The sequence below is a fragment of the Pollicipes pollicipes genome, unplaced genomic scaffold (assembly GCF_011947565.3).
Source record: "Pollicipes pollicipes isolate AB1234 unplaced genomic scaffold, Ppol_2.1 Scaffold_6052;HRSCAF=7182_pilon_pilon_pilon, whole genome shotgun sequence".
NCBI lineage: Eukaryota > Metazoa > Arthropoda > Thecostraca > Pollicipedomorpha > Pollicipedidae > Pollicipes > Pollicipes pollicipes.
In genome coordinates, this window is record NW_023596805.1 from 19,678,128 (window position 1) to 19,697,463 (window position 19,336).

General features: G+C 51.2%; 1 protein-coding gene across 1 annotated transcript in view; it reads left to right on the top strand.

Moving 5' to 3' along the window:
* LOC119104420 (lysosomal alpha-mannosidase) overlaps positions 1-19,336 on the top strand; it is a 28,459-nt gene that overhangs the window by 3,730 nt on the left and 5,393 nt on the right. Inside the window, exons 2-16 of the mRNA XM_037228117.1 lie at positions 592-694; positions 1,293-1,374; positions 2,243-2,428; positions 7,077-7,158; positions 8,348-8,471; positions 9,340-9,470; positions 12,437-12,570; positions 14,197-14,308; positions 15,234-15,341; positions 15,739-15,853; positions 16,343-16,433; positions 16,725-16,900; positions 17,561-17,684; positions 18,188-18,344; positions 18,619-18,747. Of these exons, the coding sequence (XP_037084012.1) occupies positions 592-694; positions 1,293-1,374; positions 2,243-2,428; positions 7,077-7,158; positions 8,348-8,471; positions 9,340-9,470; positions 12,437-12,570; positions 14,197-14,308; positions 15,234-15,341; positions 15,739-15,853; positions 16,343-16,433; positions 16,725-16,900; positions 17,561-17,684; positions 18,188-18,344; positions 18,619-18,747 (1,854 nt within the window). The remainder of the gene's footprint in view (positions 1-591; positions 695-1,292; positions 1,375-2,242; positions 2,429-7,076; positions 7,159-8,347; positions 8,472-9,339; positions 9,471-12,436; positions 12,571-14,196; positions 14,309-15,233; positions 15,342-15,738; positions 15,854-16,342; positions 16,434-16,724; positions 16,901-17,560; positions 17,685-18,187; positions 18,345-18,618; positions 18,748-19,336) is intronic.

The following is a 19,336-nucleotide window of genomic DNA, read 5'->3' on the forward strand; positions in this document are numbered from 1 at the left end:
ATTGTCCTGCTTTTCTCCGAAGAGTAAGGCAAACACTACTGCCTTATCTATGTTGATAAAGTTCCTCGCTAATGCACCGGACAATTTACGTGATCTATTGATGGGTTGTTTGCAGGCGTGGCTTTTGATCCCAGTCTGCGCTAAGTGGGGCTTTCGCCCTACGATAAAGCCCCTGCCCTCACGCCCCTCGGAGCAGCCCGCAGTTCGCTTGTGCTGGCTTGCGTAGAAGCAAACAGAGGCACCACGCAGGTGTTGCGATAAGCCGCACAGACCACTCACGCGCTGCTGATTCGCTCTCCGCTGCACGTAACGGTCAATGACCCCTGCGGGAAGTGGTCAATGACCCCTGCAGGAAGTGGTCAATGACCCCTGCAGGAAGTGGTCGCCGAGATAAGAGCGCCGCCCGAGAAGCCATCGCCGCTCACGGACGGCTGTGGCGCAGTGAAGAGGTCGGGGGACGGCCGGGGATCGGCCGAACAAGGCGTCATGATGCGGCGATGTGAAACACGTACTGCATACGCCGCAACACGGCAAGCTGCAAGAAGTGTGGGTGCGCTACCCTTCAGACATGAGAACATGGCTATGTTTCAGAAATGTCCGGCGGGTAAGCAGGACATGTTGAACGTGCACCTGGTACCACACACACACGACGACGTGGGCTGGCTGAAGACCGTCGACCAGTACTTCTACGGAGGTTAGAACTGACCGCGTGTTCGCGCGGTGCGCAGGCAGCGCGCTTTTTATATATTATTTTTATGTTTTTATTATTTTTATTTTATGTTATTATATTAATAGACTAATTATCTCAAAACAGGGCATCATGGTTCGAAGCAGCGACCTTCTGATGCATGAGAGGTCCTCCTGGTTCAGAAAAGAGCCTCCTTATATGAGGGCGAACCTCCTAGTCCAGAGCAAAGAACTGCTTATTCATAACGAAGGCCTCCAGAATCAGCGAAAGGGCCTCTTGAGGACATCAGATCCAGAAAACTGGCTACTTGATGCAGGCAAGAGTATTCTGAGCCGGATTTGGTACCTCTTTTAGTTATTGAGGCCTCGTTGTCCTGCGTTTAGGCGAGACATGTGTACCTGCAAAGTCTTCAGCTGACTCGGAAGGGCTCTCCAAAAATTTTGAGTGGGAAAGAACCTACTCTTGCGTCCTGCTGTTGGCAGGCAGGGGGCATCTGTCTCCTTTGCCGCTCCCCCTTCCTCTCACTGGTGCGGCCATTTCAGCCGAGCGTGAGATCCAGTGGGCTAGCGTTCAGTGTATGACGTCACCGATGCGGCCGTTTCAGCCAAGTCTGAGATCCAGCGGGCTGGCGTTCAGTATATCCTGGACTCGGTGATACAAGAGCTGGTCAAGGATCCAGAGAAACGGTAACATGGTTCGAAGAGAACCGGTTGTGCAGTTTGATCGTAACGACGGAGTGGTCTTGAGTGTCATTATACATTTAATCGTAACGACGGAGTGGTCTTAAGTGTCATTATACATTTGATCGTTACGACGGAGTGGTTTTGAGTGTCATTCTACATTTGTTCCCGTGTGGTTCAGAGTCAGGTGATTCTCTGCCAGTTAAATCCTCATAGTGCTCCTTGGTTGATTGTGGGCAAAGCAAGCGATATGGGTTCTGAGAAATTAGACATACCATTATCACCTGAATCATCCTAAATGCGACGATATCTATCCCTTAAGGCGACGTACGATAAACCATGCGTATGCTGCAAAATTGTTGTTAAAACATATAGAGAGATGCGTGCTTTGCATTCATTACACAAACACTTACGCAAAACTTGCGGTTATTGCTTCGGAGTAGACTTCAAGAGCTGTCTGGTACTTGCAAAGAACACATCACATCGGTTTCAATCGACGTGACTTCAGTCGTCGGCTTCATCCGCCCACAGGCTTTCCCGTACACAAAACGCACACGTAGGCTTGGCAATTAACCTTGCTTTGAATGGTCTTAAATGTAGCGCAGACGCGATCGGTTACCTTCCCTCTGCCTACTCGTTCACCTGGTATCAAGATGTTCGTCCGCCCCCAGCCTGAAGATGCGTTTGTCTCCCATCTGAATCCTTATACCGCCTAGGCTGTCCTCCGTCTGTCGTCCGACCGTTCGGCCCGTGCAGTCTAAGCATTGGTGTCCTCCAGCCAGGCTGAATACAGTTACGTCTTGTTTCCCGGGGCCGATTCGCCCACCTGGCCAACAGGGCACCAATGATAGTGAGACGCGAACCTTCGTTTCAGTTTCATATACGTGGAGACGGCGTTCTTCTGGCGCTGGTACCTGCAGCAGGACGAGCAGACGATCGCCACTGTGGAGAACCTCGTCAACGAGGGACGGCTCGAGTTTATCGGCGGCGGCTGGAGCATGAACGACGAGGCCTGCGTCCACTACAACGCCGTCATCGACCAAATGTCGCTCGGCATGAGGTGAGAACATTTGTCGCTCGGGGTGAGGTGAGAACACATGTCGTTCGTGACCCTGAGAACACAGAGTCTCGTCGCGTGGGTTTAGGTTAGCTGAGCAAAGTTCTCCATATGCCTTCCAAATGTCGTTCGGTACAAGGCGACCAATATGTCGCCCGGAAATGGGTGAGAACTTTCCACTCGATATGATGTCGGAGCTTCTGTGGCTCGGCATGGGATGTGAGCATGTTTAGCTCGATGTCAGCTGAAGACAGGGTTGCTCTGAATGGAGCCGCAGTGGGATGAGGGCGTTCGTTTGTTTGGGATGTGTTAGGACAAGCGTCCCTCGGATTGAGGTGAAGAGACATGACGTGAGAGCACATGCTGCTCAGCATGACGTGATGGCACATGCCGCTCGGAATGAGTTGGGAACATTTAGCGCCCAGCACGTGTCCAAAACCAAATCTGCCCTGGATGACGTCAGGATGAATCGCTTGACGGTCTCTCACTTAATCTTGTTCTTATTTGATTCCACTCTCAATTTTCTCACCGTTCTCACTTGGTTCCCACTTGATTTTGAGCCATGCGTGCGCTCACGCCATTCAGCGCAACATAGGTATCTGAGAACGGTGTCTGTGGAACGCAGCTGAGGCGAAGCAAACGGTGTTTGGTGTGAAGAGGATGCGCGCTGCTCGTGTCGCTCCTGGTCAGTTTAGCGGTCGCGACCAACAGCCATCGATGATGTTCGGTTCAAAATTCAAGAAGAAAACGCGACTCCATCCTTCGAACTCAAATCGAACGCTGTGTCTTTCCGAGTTGTGTTGTATGATTGCTGGCAATATTGCTAATCTTGACGTAACCAGACCAAAGGGCCAAAACCTGCCGATAATTAACTTATTTACTTGATTTCTTTACCATCCTTTGCCGTTAAATTACAAATCAGAGTTTAGATTGGCTCTGAATATCAGAGAAATATCTTTATAACGCAGGAGTTATCATTTGAGACAGATGAATGTGTTATGGTATACAATGTATATACATAAGAACGAGTGGCTGGACATTTCGTGGATAGGCTGGGCATAAAGAAGTACAATGCAAATATGTTGTGTTCAAATGAGCTTGCGACATCTTGTCATGTTGTACATAGCACTCTGTTTATTAGGTGTGTTGTCCTGCTGCGATTTATTGGAATACCGTTAGCAGGGCTTTCTGACAATCATTTAGACGGCATGTGGGCGATTGTGATAGAAAAAGATCGGGTTTGATAAGGTAAGTGCTGGATAGGCACGTGCGACGCAGCAGATCATGATCCGAGACGGACTTTGGCGGGTGTTTGACCCGTTCTCCGTGCATGCGTGGAAACGCCCGGCTGATTAAATGGGTGAACTACATTTGTCATTTCTTGTCCGGTATGATGTCATCATACTGCCTGCTAACATTACCTGGTGGAAGAAAATTTCAGCATTACTTCCTGTATTATACTCTAGATGGCGTTAGATTAGCACCCGTACGCCGCTAATCGCTGGCTATCAGCGGATTCTGATTGGTCTGGCAGTGGCTCATACGCAGCGCGTTGTTCAATCTGGGCAACCGTTGGTAGGATGGATACTGGCTGATAGTTGCCTGAGTGCTCGGCGCTTATTGATGAAAAAGCTAAATCACTGTCGCAAATAAGCAATATATAGAAGCAATTTGTCGTCATGGGCGCTTTACGACTCGCTCAACTGCCGAGGCTCTGTGGCGTCGCTTGCCTCTCACTCTGGCAGAAAGGCCGGGCATCGCGGGGAATCGAACCCTGTACATGTGGCTTACGCATCTTAACCGCTAGTCGATACAATATCCATCAACCGCGATGGGAACAGCAGTCACGTTTACAGATGTGACCCTATGGCTAGGATGTGGGCGGCAACCTATTTGTATCATGTCGCCATGATCAGCACACACTTCAGAATATTTACAAAAAGTATGGTTACGTACCTAAGGGATTTACACGCTTTGCACACAGCTGACCATTTTCGGAAACTCTACAGCGTAGGACTCGAAACTTCTAAGTACGAGACTGAACATAACACAGCTGCTGGCGGAGAGGTGCTGGACTTCCACCTCAAGCTGGGCCGTAACTCGAAATTCGATTTAGACAAAAGGCCGTTGCGCCCATCGCTGCACTGGGCTGTGCTGTAGAGAATGTGGAAACAGCAGACCTAGCTTGTCTCTGGGTGCGCGTCGGCACCTCGGTCTGTCCGAGCGGGGCCGTCGGCACTGTCCGAGAGCGGCCGTCGGCACCTTTGTCTGTCCGAGCGGGGCTGGGTGTTGCGTCACCCACGTCATTCCTGCAGATGTCGCGGAGTTACGGCCGTGGCGGCTGCCACATTAGAATTTGGCGCATCGACGTGTGCCCAAGGCGCTGGGGTCACCTCGCTGCCGGGCTGTTCTTGTCCTTCTGTCCTAGGAGGCTTACTTCGGGGTAGGCTTCTTCTTCGACGGTAGTCGCAGGACTCTCCAGCAGTATATGAGCACCACTACATACCAGCAGCATTTGAAAATGACAGCACAGAGCAGGGTCGTCATCAGTGTGATTGATGACACATCACGATCGTGAACGACGCTTGCGAGGCCGGCGATTGTTACGAAGAGGCTGATAAACACAACTATGGCATTGAAAATCAGCCAGGGCGCGATCAGGCGCCAGCTCTTTTTCTTCACTCCGCAGAGCATCATGACATCAAACAACAACGTCAAAAAAGCCAGTGCCTGGTGATGATGTCGGATAACTTTCAACACGTAGGCAGAATCCACGTCTTTTGATTCATCACTGTCACGTTCTAACGACGATTCGAGCGAAATTTTGAGAATCCATCCCAGTATCTGCATGAAGTCAAATAGTACATTTTCGTAGCCCACGCACAACGCCCACTTCCGGAGTTTTCGATCGCTGCAGAGCATCGCGGTCTCTGGGTGTCCCGGCGATAGGTCCGAGCTGGGGAGCACACGTCCTTCTTGTAGAGCGCACCAGCCTTCAACGTCCTTCCGCACAGAGCACTGTGAGCTGATGGCCACGACTTCAGGGGTTCACTTTATCATGTCAGATAACCCCACATCGAGCGCTGATTAGTTGGTAACTGCAAGATAATGGGCTCCCTCTCAAGTTCGAGGGAGGCAGATTGAATTTGCTTTTTCTTCTTTCCAGTCTACATCCGAAGGGTCAATCTTAGATTCTCAGAAAGCTGAGGGGGGCGGGGGCGATGGCTCAGCACCCTAGCTCCCTGGACCCTTTTTCTCGCGTTCCTGGATATGTAGATACAATATTGACAGAGATGCAAGGGGTGATGACCCGATGCACTTATTTTTTTAACAGGCTGAGAATGGTCGCAAATTTCAACTGGACGCGCGACACGCTTCTGCCCGCAGCTTATAAAATTGCATGGCCACCATGCCGCCACCTTGGAGTCATCTTACCGTTGCGCTACGCATACTAAAAAAAACTTCTGCAATCGCGCAATGACAAACCGGAATATCAGCAAAGGTCGAAGCATAATGTAGCGATGCCCTTTATTGCTACCTAGCACGAAAATAGTCGAGCCTTCTGTGCCATAGCCACGTGCGGTAATTCGCTTAGACGGGCAAGACCGCTTTCATCCATCTGCGAACGAGTCCGTGGACATGTCGTCAATGAATATGTTTGTCCATAGCCCGCCCAGGATATTCTTTGCGAAAACGGTGTTTGGCGCACGAAGTTGAAAGAATACATCTAAATAGGACAAGGTCTTGAAACTGACATTGCGTCCTCAAAGCAGCCATTTTCAAAACGATTCCGGTAACTGTCGTTTGTGATAAGTAAATCCAATTGCTGCCGCTTTACTTCACTAAAACGTTAATAGCCAATGCGCTGTTTTTTATCGTTTTTATTGTCACACACTTAAAGCCGTGAGCCTTATGAAAACGGATTCCAGTACAACCTTTGCGAAACAAAAGGCGCCCATTGTCTCCGCACCGCGGCGTGGTGGGGGCTGTCAGCGGCGAGGGAGCCCGTCAGGCACGGCTATATGTGCAGAATGTACTGAGGAGGCAGAGGTAATGCTCTGATGGCTCTGTAGCATGTAGTAAGAAGGCGGAGATCCTATAGTGGCCGCTTTCTTGGCCACTTCAAAACGTGACCATAATCGCGCATGTTGCACGCCCAGGGCAGGTACGCTGGGTTCGATACCCCCTCAGCATGGGTGTGCAGGATGGTAGCTTACGAAATGACAGTAGCTCACGAGATGGCGGTCCGAGGAACTCGATGGACCTGAAATACGAAATATAAGTGGCCCCGCACGCAAGGAGCTGCGCTGCATTCCGCTTGAAGAGGCTTCGGCACCTGCAGACAGAGAGCACAAGCCTGCCGTGTGATGGTTATTAGCGCACTTGCTGTTTGAGCAGCAGTGCTGCATGCAGACAGCAAAAGCCTGCTGCGTGATGGTGAATAGCACACTTGCTGTTTGAGTACAGTGCTGCAGGCAGAGAGCACAAGTCTGCTGTGTGATGGTTTTTAGCGCGCTTGCTGTTTGAGTGGCAGTGGCAGACTCGCTCCGCAAGTCGCCCGCGTTAGACATCATACCAAGCCCCAAATCTTACCGGGGAGTTGAATTGGCGGTTGATCGCCAGCGCAGCCTCCGATGCCGTCATGTTCCAGGACGCTGTTCGACCACTTCGGGCCGTGCGGTATTCCTCGGGTGGCCTGGCAGATCGACCCGTTCGGACACACCAAGGAGCAGGTGAGACGGCCCTCCGGTCCTGGATCCGCTGACGTACACACGGGGACGGCATCAGGGTGAGACGCTCCTCCGGTGCACGGTCCGCTGACGTACACACGGGGACGGCATCAGGGTGAGACGCTCCTCCGGTGCACGGTCCGCTGACGCACACACGGGGACGGCATCATGGTGAGACGCTCCTCCGGTGCACGGTCCGCTGACGTACACACGGGGACGGCATCATGGTGAGACGCTCCTCCGGTCCAGGATCCGCTGACGTACACACGGGGACGGCATCATGGTGAGACGCTCCTCCGGTGCACGGTCCGCTGACGTACACACGGGGACGGCATCATGGTGAGACGCTCTTCCGGTCCAGGATCCGCTGACGTACACACGGGGAAAGCATCATTGTGAGACGCTCCTCCGGTCCAGGATCCGCTGACGTACACACGGAGACTGCACCATGGTAAGCTGTTCCTCTAGTACAGGGTTCGCTGAAGTGCACTATTAAGCAGCGCCATGGCTCAGAAATATGCGAGTGGCTTCGTGACGGAATGTTGCCCTGCGATATTGTATATGATCCCCAGGTTTTAACATTGTAACATGTTTGGAGAGTGGAATATTAAGGTGGACTATTTTGCCCGTGAATATGTGACATGTAATATGTGCTATATATATATATATATGTGTGTGTGTGTGTGTGTGTGTGTGTGTGTGTGTGTGTGTGTGTGTGTGCGTGCGTGCGTGCGTGTGTGTGTGTGTGTGTGTGTGTGTGTGTGTGTGTGTGTGTGTGTGTGTGTGTGTGTGTGTGTGTGTGTGTGTGTGTGTGTGTGTGTGTGTGTGTGTGTGTGTGTGTGTGTGTGTGTGTGTGTGTGTGTGTGTGTGTGTGTATGCAAGTGCACGCTATAGTTTCGTGATGCTGTGTACTCCAATCACTGTGATTTTGCTTCCTGAATGGGGCAGGGCTCCAAGAAAAAGTTGGACGGAGGTCGGTGCGGACGCCATTGTTTCTTCAGTTTGAACGCAACTCAACGAAACAGGCATGCGTTCTGGCTGTTCTTGATGGACGATGCGATTTGTTTAGGTTAGCAGTGCCGAGGTGGTCATGCCCACCTCCGATCTGATTGGATCTGACCATGCACACCTCCGATCTGATTGGATCTGTCAATGCTCGCCTCCGATCTGATTGGATCTTGCCTTTCCGCAGGCGAACATGTTTGCCCAGATGGGTTTCGACGGCTATTTCTTCGGCCGTCTGGACTACGACGACAAGAAGCGGCGGATGAACGCCTCGGAGATGGAGATGGTGTGGCTTGCCAGTCAGGACCTTGGTCAGTTCTCTGTGCGCCCTTCTCCCAATCGCTGCGTACTCGGGTGTCAGGATAGTCATTTACTTCTCTACAGCCTGCATTAAGCTATGAGTTAACAAATTGTGCCTCGCGCACCACTCTATCAGTGTCTCTTGTGTCGTGATATTTATGGTGAGCTAGGAGTGTATTTATACGGTATTTTAAATGCATTACTCATCGACGAATATTTCTTGAGCCCAGCGCAAAGAGTATTAGGAATTTTTCCCCAGATTAATCCGATATCTTTGAAGTTGAAGTTGAAGTTGAAGTTGAAGTTTGAAGAGTTAACTCTGCACATTAACACTCTGCTCTAACACAGAGCAGTTGACACTCTGCTTTACGATGTAGTTATTGTTTAAAAATGTGGTGACCTTGTGATTGTGAAGCGTGAGAAAACGATATTACGAAAGCGACAGTATTTTTGTGTTGGAACTTGTGAGTTGAAAACCTCTTATGTGGTGTAACCCTGTTTGGTATGCCATAGTCCCTTTAACATGTATATTTCAACTGCCTTTGACCCGTGAGTAATCACCCCTGGAGTTATCCACTGCGGTTTCTCGTTCCCACCTTCCACATTGTTATGGCGTTGACCTGATCACTTGACCACGTGTTATGACGTCATCTGCGTTGCATGAAGCGTATGCTTCAACCCTCGGCTCACATCATTGCCGATCTCGTATACATAAATAGAACCTGCCGTCGCTCAGTGTGCAGGCTCAAATCCGCGTCTGCCCACCCTCTTCCCACTTCGCAATCATCGCATGGTCATTCCGGGCTCGGAATCCCAAGCGCACTGCCAGGAATTGGTCGTGGTCCATCCGGCCCAGCCTCTAACACGCTGGGAGCGCAGGCTCGGAGTTGTTCACGGGCGTGCTGCCCAACATGTACCAGCCTCCGTCCGGCTTCTGCTTCGATATCCTCTGCGACGACGCGCCGATCATGGATGACCGCCGGCTGCATGATTATAATGTGGACCAGAAGGTAACGCCGCTAACGGGCCGTGGGCGCCGCGCAACGGCATGCAGTGTTCCTCCTTCCTCTGCTTTATGTTCCTGATTTGACCAAGTCCTGCGCGCAAAGGGCACTTCTTACTGTCCCTCTGCAGCTAATCCGATATCAGGTGACACAGTATCGACTTCGACAAACAACGCACAACTGCTCGAACACTGTCGTCGCTGCCTCATTTGTCACGTCTCTCAGGTGATAGAATATGATGAGCTGACACACATGACATGCCAGCATAACGCCATTTCATTCATTGTGCATGTTTGTGCAAACCAGAACCACCTAAAACAGATGTAACCCATCACAAACACCGCATAAAGTACCGTGCATACTTCCAGCAGGACAGTCTTTCCTTCAGTAACCCACCAGCAAACAAGACAGCCGAAAGTTGACAGCTCTGAAAGCTGACAGCTCTGAAAGCTCCTGATAGCCTTCCTTTCGTCCTAGTTTCCGTTATCATGTGGCGACCGTTTTGCCGTAATTGCTGTTGATGCCCCAGGCGAGACTGGAGAGATTTTCACGGGCGCCCTCTACAACATTTACGCTCCGCCCCCCGGCCACTGCTATGACGTCAATTGTAACGACCAACCAATCATGGACGACAAGCGGCTGAAAGATTACAATGTCGATGAAAAGGTGGGTCCGCACGCCAGGCCCGGCGTTAATGGCTGATGATTTTGTGCAACGGTGATTGCAAGTAGTTTTTTTTAATTCCTCGGACAAATTAAATGCGCGTGTCTATGGTTATTTATCGTATTGCAACATCAAACGTTTCCTTGAACACTTGGAACTCCGAGTAGCTGCAAAAATACACGATTTTAGCATGGTGGTTTAAGACGAACAGCCGAAGGTTCCAAGTCGCACTATGACATAAGTTATTCGGGCCGAATGCTAATTCGTTACAGCAAAGCACACCGGCATTACAAAAATCACGCTCCCTGTGGACAGTGCCCTCCTGCCTGACGCATTTCGGGCGCAGTTGCGTACAGTTAGGACAGCGTGGCCAGTTGTTAACGGAAAATGTTGAATTGCAGAAATCGCGATTGTCTGAGCAGCCCGTCGGCATGTGGTTTCATATTAGCTCGCTCTCCTCATGGTTGTATGCAACCTGATTGTTTTACAGGTGGATGATTTTATTGCATATTCCAAGAAGCAGGCAAAGTCGTTTAAGACGAACCACATTGTCATGACAATGGGAGAAGATTTTCATTATCAAGACGCCGGCATGTGGTTTAAAAACATGGACAAGCTCATCAAGTATGCCATCTTCATGTGTTTTATTAACTCTAAAACTCGTTATCTGGGACTTAATTTGGCGTTGGGTCACTAACACTGTTGATTAATACGGGCTTTGTGTGGGTAATGTCCGCATCTTGTATTATCTCCAGACTGCTTTATTTGTGCTTCTTCGTGCTCTGCTGGTGTTAATTTGCCGCAGCATTTCACAACGTTTCGATAATTTACTGGCACTGTTTAGTTCACAAAATACAGCTAGCTTCCAAATCTGACAGCAATCCTTTTCTCTGTAGGATGTCAGTGTTCCTCCAGACATAACCGTTACGTCGGCGGCACATTCCCCCACATCTTGTAGCTGATGAATCAGTTTCCACTGAACCTGACCAGACAACAACAAGCAAACAAGTTTCAAGGCACACCTGTCACGGCCACGCATGATTCGAGCTTGGTGTCACTGCCGCAGTTGACACGTCCAACGCTTCCCTTGCCACAGAAGTATGAGGCTGAAACCGTCTCAAAGCGTACCAGAAATACAAAAAAAAATCGACGTCTCATTCCCGAATGGTCCGCCATCTTCCCGGTGATTTGTGTTAAACTATACACTAGTGGCTAGACACGGAATGTGAAGGGTCACTGGCATCGAACAGCTGGTGTCGGAGGCCATCCAGTGCCCTCCAGCGGGGGTCCCCAGTTCGAGCAACCGACCCGCCGCGGGGCATCCGTCATGTCTGTATCGAACGTTCTCAGCTGGGGACGGCTGCATCGCACCGTTCTTATCTGAGAATGTTTGCCCGCTCGTCGGGGTTTCCGATGTGGGACCGTCGTCCTGTTATCGGTCGTCCGGAGGCCGTCCACATTGCAAGGCGTTGACCTCACCGGGGTGAGATAAGATACCGGACGGCGCCTGGCCTCGTTGGCATTGTCTGCTAGAGGCCGTGTGCGGTCCTGCAGCCTCTTGCATTTACAACGGATGGGCAGTTTCTTGGGAATGGCAGCATGCCGGTTGTTTGACACGTGCTGAAATGTTGCTATGTTCTCATAGCTGCTTGAACAGCTGTGCGTTCACGTGGAAGACGGGCATCGAGTTAGCGAGACTCCGTATGACAGTGGATAACAGTTAGGGAAGGAGCACCATCAACGACGGAATATGTCACACTATAAATCATGAAAATGCACGTGCATACGTCAGGTCGTCTTCTTTAGTAGTTTTGTTGGTTTGGTCGGATTGGTTGACGTCATTCGGAATATATTCCGTATTTTTTAATTTTTCGTTTTATTTTTTCATCCCACTACTTGCCGTGTATTGAATCAAAAGGCCTCCGTGAAACACCACCACCGCTCAGGGCATCAACAGCGATTATGGACGTCTTATACTGTTTAGTTGAGCTCTGAAAAATGGATCACCTGCTTATTCGTTACAGTATAGTGAACATAGCAATTCTTTGCGATCCTTTGCCATATCAGCGGATTAGACCGCCAAACATAGCAACATATTGTTCTATTACGGCACCTTGGCCGTAGTCCTCTCGCAAAGCCTCTTCACACCTGCACCGTGGCGCTGAATGTATGGCCGAGCTACCCCCGCTCAGCTGAAAAACATAATACAATGCCTTGCCCCGCCAGGTAAGCTGGCCAATGTGCGGTGTGCAGGTCCACGGTAATTGGCTCAGTGCGGCTAAATCATCAAAGCGTGGTGTCGACCACAGGTCAACGATTTTCTGAAAGCTGCGAAGGAGCAGAGTAAATGGTACAAGAGCAACAACATCGTCATGACAATGGGCAGCGATTTCCAGTATCAGGACGCTCACGTTTGGTATAAAAACCTTGACAAGCTGATCAAGTGAGTGCATTGCTCTCTGTATCAGTGGAGTGATTTTGAGACGTCCGTAAGACCCTGCATAAGCTTGTTCAGACGCGCATGTGCGCAATGGTCTGTGCATGGGTTGCGCAGTGCCCTGGTTCTTCTGGATGCTTTCCGCGCACGGCCTCTGATTACGGGCAGCCCGCTGTAGTGATTCTTAACCACTGGCAACTGGATTGTTCAAGCGCTCATAAACACATCACTGATGCGCACCTTTGATGTCAGCGCATGCGCTGCAGTACTTGCACTAAACTACATCAGGGGGGGGGGGGTATTAGCTGAGTGGTTACAACCCAGGGCTCCTTCGCGGAAGGTCCGGGTTCGAATCCTGCTAGCGTCATGGTCCCGGCTCCATTATATAACCATGGTAGTCGCTGGTGCCCCATAGAAGGGTCCACGACGACGTGCGTCCTGTCCCCTTTCTTAAAATAGGCGTCATTGCCAAGCTGCCCTCAGCTGTAACGTAGGCACCATGGTCAGCTATCGCAATGTGCAAAGGTAGCCAACGATCGAATCGAAACCAAGCTCGTATCGTGCTGTCGGCAGGCAAAGCGCACTTATTGACGGTCCTACTGGGCTACCTTGCACGCAGCAGCGTAAGGTCCTAAGGCCAGGAACAGGTCACGATAGCACACACGCAGCAGGATAAGGTCACGATTTCACGCGGTGGACGCGCCTGGCTGAAGAGCCCGCTAGGAGTTTGTTACTCAGGGGCATGTTCTCACGCTCCGACTGGCCCTTTGCCCTCCCACCGCTCTTCAGGTGAGGTCACAGCCTCATAAGGGTCGTACCCCGGGTGGCGCGATCCCTTTTTGGGGGTGCAGATGTTGTCTATAGGTAGGTCGTACCAATTCAGGGTAGCTGGGCCTTTCCGTCCTCTCGCGAGCATGATGCGCTAATGCAGCAGCGTAGGGCTTCTGCGCTTATGGCCGCCCCCTCGCGAGCATGATGCGCTAATACAGCAGCGTAGGGCTTCTGCGCTTATGGCCGTCCCCTCGCGAGCATGATGCGCTAATACAGCAGCGTAGGGCTTCTGCGCTTCTGGCCAAATGTCAAGACCGAGAGCTCTTTTGCTGGCACCGCTGTAGGCCTGTTGGCAGTGATCTGCGAGCATGCTCCAAGCTGGAACCTCGTCCTCACGCCGAGCGCGGCTCCAGGGAGACTTGGCAGGATGATAGCTTGTTAAAGACATACTTATGGCAATGAAGGTATAACGTAGACCACTAAACTACTGTGGTTGTTTTTGTCAGTTCAGTGCAGGGAAGTGCTGTGGCAGGATGATAGCTTGTTGAAGACATACTTATGACAATGAAGGCATAAAGTACACCACTAAAATATCGTATTTTTGTCAGGTCAATGCAAAGAATTGCTGTAAGCTGGTTGGTTCACCTGGGTTAATTTTTCATGCTTTCTTTGTTTACTTTCAATAAATTGTACAGGCCATGTCATAGCGTGACGACGTTCCTGGCGAAAAACTGCGAATTCAGTATGGTTGCGTTCTGTTTTTTTCATCACTTATTCATTTCTAGCATCACAGGTGAATTAATCTCCTATGTTGTGCACCATCCGAAGTGTTCAGTGGTGAGACGTGGTCCTGTTCTCCAGGTACGTGAACGCCCGCCAAAGCGGCGGTGAGAAGGTCAACGTGTTCTACTCCACGCCTTCCTGCTACCTCAAGTCCCTGCACGACGCCAAACTGGTCTGGCCCACCGTCGAGGTATGAATGCCACTCAAATGATATTTGCAATGGGATTCTTGCATGGGAACCTTCTGTATTGTCGTTATTATTATTGTTACTGTTGTTCTTGTTATCCTATCATGAGATGATCACGGGGCGATAGTGTTGTGGTAAACGCGCGTGCGTTAACCACTGCGACTCTGGGAAACCAGAGGTGCAGGGTTCGATTCCCCACTGTGCCCGCCCTTCCTGCCAGGGTGAGAGGCAGGCGACGCCATATAGCCTCAGCAAACGAGTGCGTCGTGGAACCCCGATGACAACACGAAATCATCATTATTATGAGGATTATGAACAGTGCTATTGTTTCCGCTATTGTTATTAGCATTATTCGTATTACTAATACACTTATTGTTATTGTTATTACTTGTAGTATACGTAGTATTTTTGTTGTTCGTGTTCCTGCTCAAGCAGTTCAGTTTCAGCTGTGGTTTCAGCGGCTTCTTCTCGTCATCCCAATGATTCAACACTCCTCACTGCCAAAGCAGTTAGACATGACCGAACACTGGTGCTGTCGTTTATTTGTACCTGAAAAACGTACAAAAGCGTTAGTTACCAGATCTCAGGTGTGCCTGAGAAACGAACCAAAGCGTTAGCTGCCAGATCTCAGGTATTATATTGTGCATCATGTAAATAAGCTTTGGGCGTATTCTGTGCGTCCGGACCAGAAGACGAAGATGCGTCCAACGTGAGAGGTTTTTCACGCACAGTTATCAGCCTCATAGTAATTAGTCCCGACCCACAGGAAAACGTTTGCCTCTTTCTACCGTGAATCACGTGTGCCAATCGAGCTCCTCAAATCTCGGCGCTGTCTGTCTGCATTGATGTAATCCCAAAGTTTCGCTCACTTGAGTGATGATCCGCGGATCCGTATCCGATGCAACATGACGTCCTTGACACGCTCCAGGACGACTTCATGCCGTACGCCAGCGATCCGTGGGCCTACTGGAGTGGGTACTTCACCTCCAGGCCTGCGCAGAAGGGCTACATCCGCAAGTCGAACAACTTCCTCCAGGTACGTCACCACGCCTACGTCATCTTCAGGTGGCAGGGTGCCGGAGTGGTTGTGCGCCTTAAAAACAGGAATGTTTTATTATTCATTGATAAGATTATTTAAATTTCACTATTATGAGATAAGGATTCAGCCCACAAGAACTCCGTTAGATGATGCGGGCGTGTTTGATGACCGCGGTAAGTCGTGCCAACTCGGTATTACTTGCTGAGCATGCGTGCACTGACGAATAAAACATCTTACACATCCGACATACAAGAGACTATATTTTTTCGATGGGCACCGTGACTGAAGTGATACCCGCCAGACTCATCTTCATTCATGCTGGTATACTTCGCCTGCCTCATATCCATAATGACACGAGCAGACCGTGACGTTGCTGCTCATGTCCTTTCCAAAGGTGTGCAAGCAGCTGACGGCGATGATGCAGACCGAGAGGACGTACGAGACTCCCAACCGGGTGGACTATCTGCGCTACGCTATGGGCGTCAACCAGCACCACGACGCCGTCACAGGTGAAGGAGGCCGAGGAAGGGACCCGTGTCAGACGCTGGCGAGTCTGTGGGGACTTAGTGTGGCTCGCTTCGGTTTGTTAGCTGACGGGGGAGAGAATGTCTTGGGGGATGAAAGAAGGAAAAACTCCGGGGGGAGAACCGTCGCGTTCAGAGAAAGCTAGTGTTTCTTGATAGGGTGTTCGCAATATCCTGTGATCGCAGTTGTGTTCTATTTCCAATACGAATTAGCCTCTCTTGTATATGTTCTGTTATGGCACTAAAGCGCTGGAAACGTTTGTAATTGATAAACAACTGCGGCGAGGAGGGAACGCTGTTGATGGGCTGCAGACAAACCTCATATGCTTCTGTTCCCACTCACTCAGCTGCATTAATGAGATCGATCAAAACCGTTGCCCAGCTGGCACTGCCTGGTCACGACGTGATGACCTTGTTTGACCTCGAAAGCACGTGACGTTGACAATGCCGGTAATCGCGGTGACATCGTTGCAGGCACTGAGAAACAGCACGTAGCCAATGACTACATCCAGCGCCTGAGCGAAGCCACCGACTCCTGCCAGGGCGCCGTCAATGACGCGCTGACGTGAGTGACGTCATAATGCCCAGTGTGACGTCATCGCGCCACTTACTGCCGCGATGCTTAGCGATGCTGAACTGGGCACAGCTTATCATTGAAGGAGACTTCGCACTCGGCTCTTTGCTCTTCGCGCTGTATATTTTTTTTTTTTAAGTTGGATACTCGTCTGAACACACGACATGTTCAGTGCACGGTCCACTTGCCCGCATCCAGTTCTGCCGTGCTTGATTATTCTTAGCCCGTCAGTAGAGCGAAGGCCTTCAGCATAACCCCTCTCAAAACCCCTTCTGCCCGCAGCCGGGCGGGCCTGCCGGTGCAGACGTTCTGCAATCATCTGAACACGTCGGTGTGTCACGTGACCGAGCAGAGCGGCAAGTTCGTGGCGTACGTGTACAACCCGTTGTCACGGAGCGTCAGTCCTTGGGTTCGAATCCCGGTGGCCGGGGATGCCTACACCATTCTGGATCCGGAAGGTAGGTCAGCACCTGGACAGTCGCTGCTTTGGTTTGAGGACTAGCAACCGATGGCTGCACAGAAGGTATCACTCTGAGATGAGAGTCCGTGCTCTGGCAGCCGTGCACCCGCATTATACCGTGAGATGCCGGTTAAGCGACGTTGTCAGGCGAACATTGCTCACATCATCTATGCTCAAAACTTCATGCTTATTACTAAGACCACCGACCGTTAATGGCTGCGCCTGAGCAGGGAGTGTCTGCCCAGCCACTAGCATGACTCTAAACTCATAATGGCAAAACACTAGGAGCTTAAAGCATTTCTTGTTGATATCGAGGTCTCATTCGTTACAGCACTGAGAGCTCCGTGCTTTGCAGCGTTGTAGGGCAGGCTGCTGGGCTTCGTTTGCACATTGCCACGCTGTCCTCTGAGAGATCGTTGATTTGCGTCTTAACACATTCCCATCAGTGCTGTGAATGTCTCGTCGCTCGCAGCAATAACACCAATGCGTTTCGAGCTTGATACTTAGTGGAAGTCATCCACCAAGTCACTGTAAAGCAGTCGTCAAAAGAGCTTGTTCGCTCGGCCGTACGGCACATCGTTTCGCTGCTGTCCCGCTGTCTGCCGCAGCCCTTCCCCCCTCCCCCCCCCCCCCTCTAACACCGCCGGGTGCGTCACAGGTCAGGCCGTGGCCTCCCAGCTGAGCCCCATCCCGGCCGAGGTGCTGTCTCTACCGGGTAGGAACTCCTCGGCCGTTGCCGAGCTGGTGTTCCAGGCCTCTGACCTGCCGCCACTCGGCTTCAAGTGAGCCCCCGCTCCCGGTGTTGGAGCAGCGGACTGCGGCTTTGGACATGCCCGTTACGCGTGCTTTCGCAGTCGCTGTGGTTGGTTATCATCATCAGTTGCCCGGGCTCACAGTCCCTGACTTTGAAGATGCCCCGCAGCTACGGACTGGCCTGCCTCTGGCATTGGTCGGCTATGGACATGCTAGACTGGCAGTGCTCAGAATGGGCTTCTATCGACCATCCGCATTGGTCCTGTTCGTCGGCTGTGAACTGTTTACTGGCCTGAGGCTCAGACCCAGTTTTCCCGAATCCGATAGTTCGCTTAAGTCATCACGTCGGTGCTGACAAGTGTTGATGGACTGCTTCACTTTCTGGGCTACCCAGCGATCGTAAGTAACAACCCAAGCTATGAGACCTTCCAAATGGTCACCAGCGTAGTTATTGACTGTCTCATCATCTCAGGCGTCTCCGCTGACGTCACTGGTCACGTGACCAGGCTCACGCTCCTCGCCTGACCGCCAGGGGGTACTTCATCCAGCCAGCCCCGGGTGCTGCCACCTCTCAGGTGTCCACTGAGCGGCCCGGCCTGCAGAGCCTCTCCAATGGTCACGTGACCCTTGACCTTGACCCGGAGACCCTTCGGCTGGGCAGAGTTCGCGCCGGGAAGGCTGACATTCAGGTTGGTCTGGCGTGTGATGGCGTGTAGCGTGTTCGCACATGTCGGGCTCCGTACAAAAAGTCAAATATTTGTATACGGTAAATAGGACGATCGTTGAGTTAAAAGTGAATCCGGTTCAGATATTTTCGAATCAACATAATCTTGGGTACATGCACTTTTGCCTTTCTAACGGCTTGTGCGTTTTTCATCCGCGTCATCTTCTGCTGCGTCGTGCATCCAGTGGTTTTCCTAATCCGCGTAACCAGCCTTCATAAGTGGCTGGCGCCGTTTTCAGATAAACCAAACCTTCATGTGGTATGAAGGCTACGGAAACGCCAGTGGGTCCAAGTGGGAGCGTCCACAGAGGCCCACGGGCGCTTACATCTTCAACCCCAAGGGCGAGGCTCAAGCGATCGAGGCCAAGGTTAGCTCACCACCTCTCGGTAACTGGTGACCTAGCTCAGCAGATCTCGGTTACTGGTGACCTAGCTCAGCAGGTCTCGGTAACTGGCGACCTAGCTCACCACCTCTCAATAACTGATACCAAGCTCAGCAGGTCTCAGTTGCTGGCAACCTAGATAAGCAGCTCTCGGTAACTGGTGACCTAGCTCAGCAGGTCTCGGTTACTGGTGACCTAGCTCAGCAGATCTCGGTAACTGGTGAACTAGCTCAGCAGGCTTCGGTTACTGGGAGACCTAGCTCACCAGCTCTCGGTAACTGGTGACCTAGCTCAGCAGATCCCGGTAACTGGGCGACCTAGCTCAACGGGTCACGGTAACTTGGTGACCTAGCTCAGTAGGTCTCGGTAACTGGTGCCCAAAAAAGCTGGCAGCGTTAGCTGCCCAAGGGTTAGCTGCCCAAATCGCCATCGCATCGGGAGGGTTTTGCTTGGGCTGCTAAAGGAATGTAATGTTTCGCTGTTTTGCGGCGTTTTTTAATCATCGATTTTTTGTCGAACCTTGCAAACTGGTTTCCTCATTTGTCTGAGTGAGATAGTTGTGTCATAGTCATTA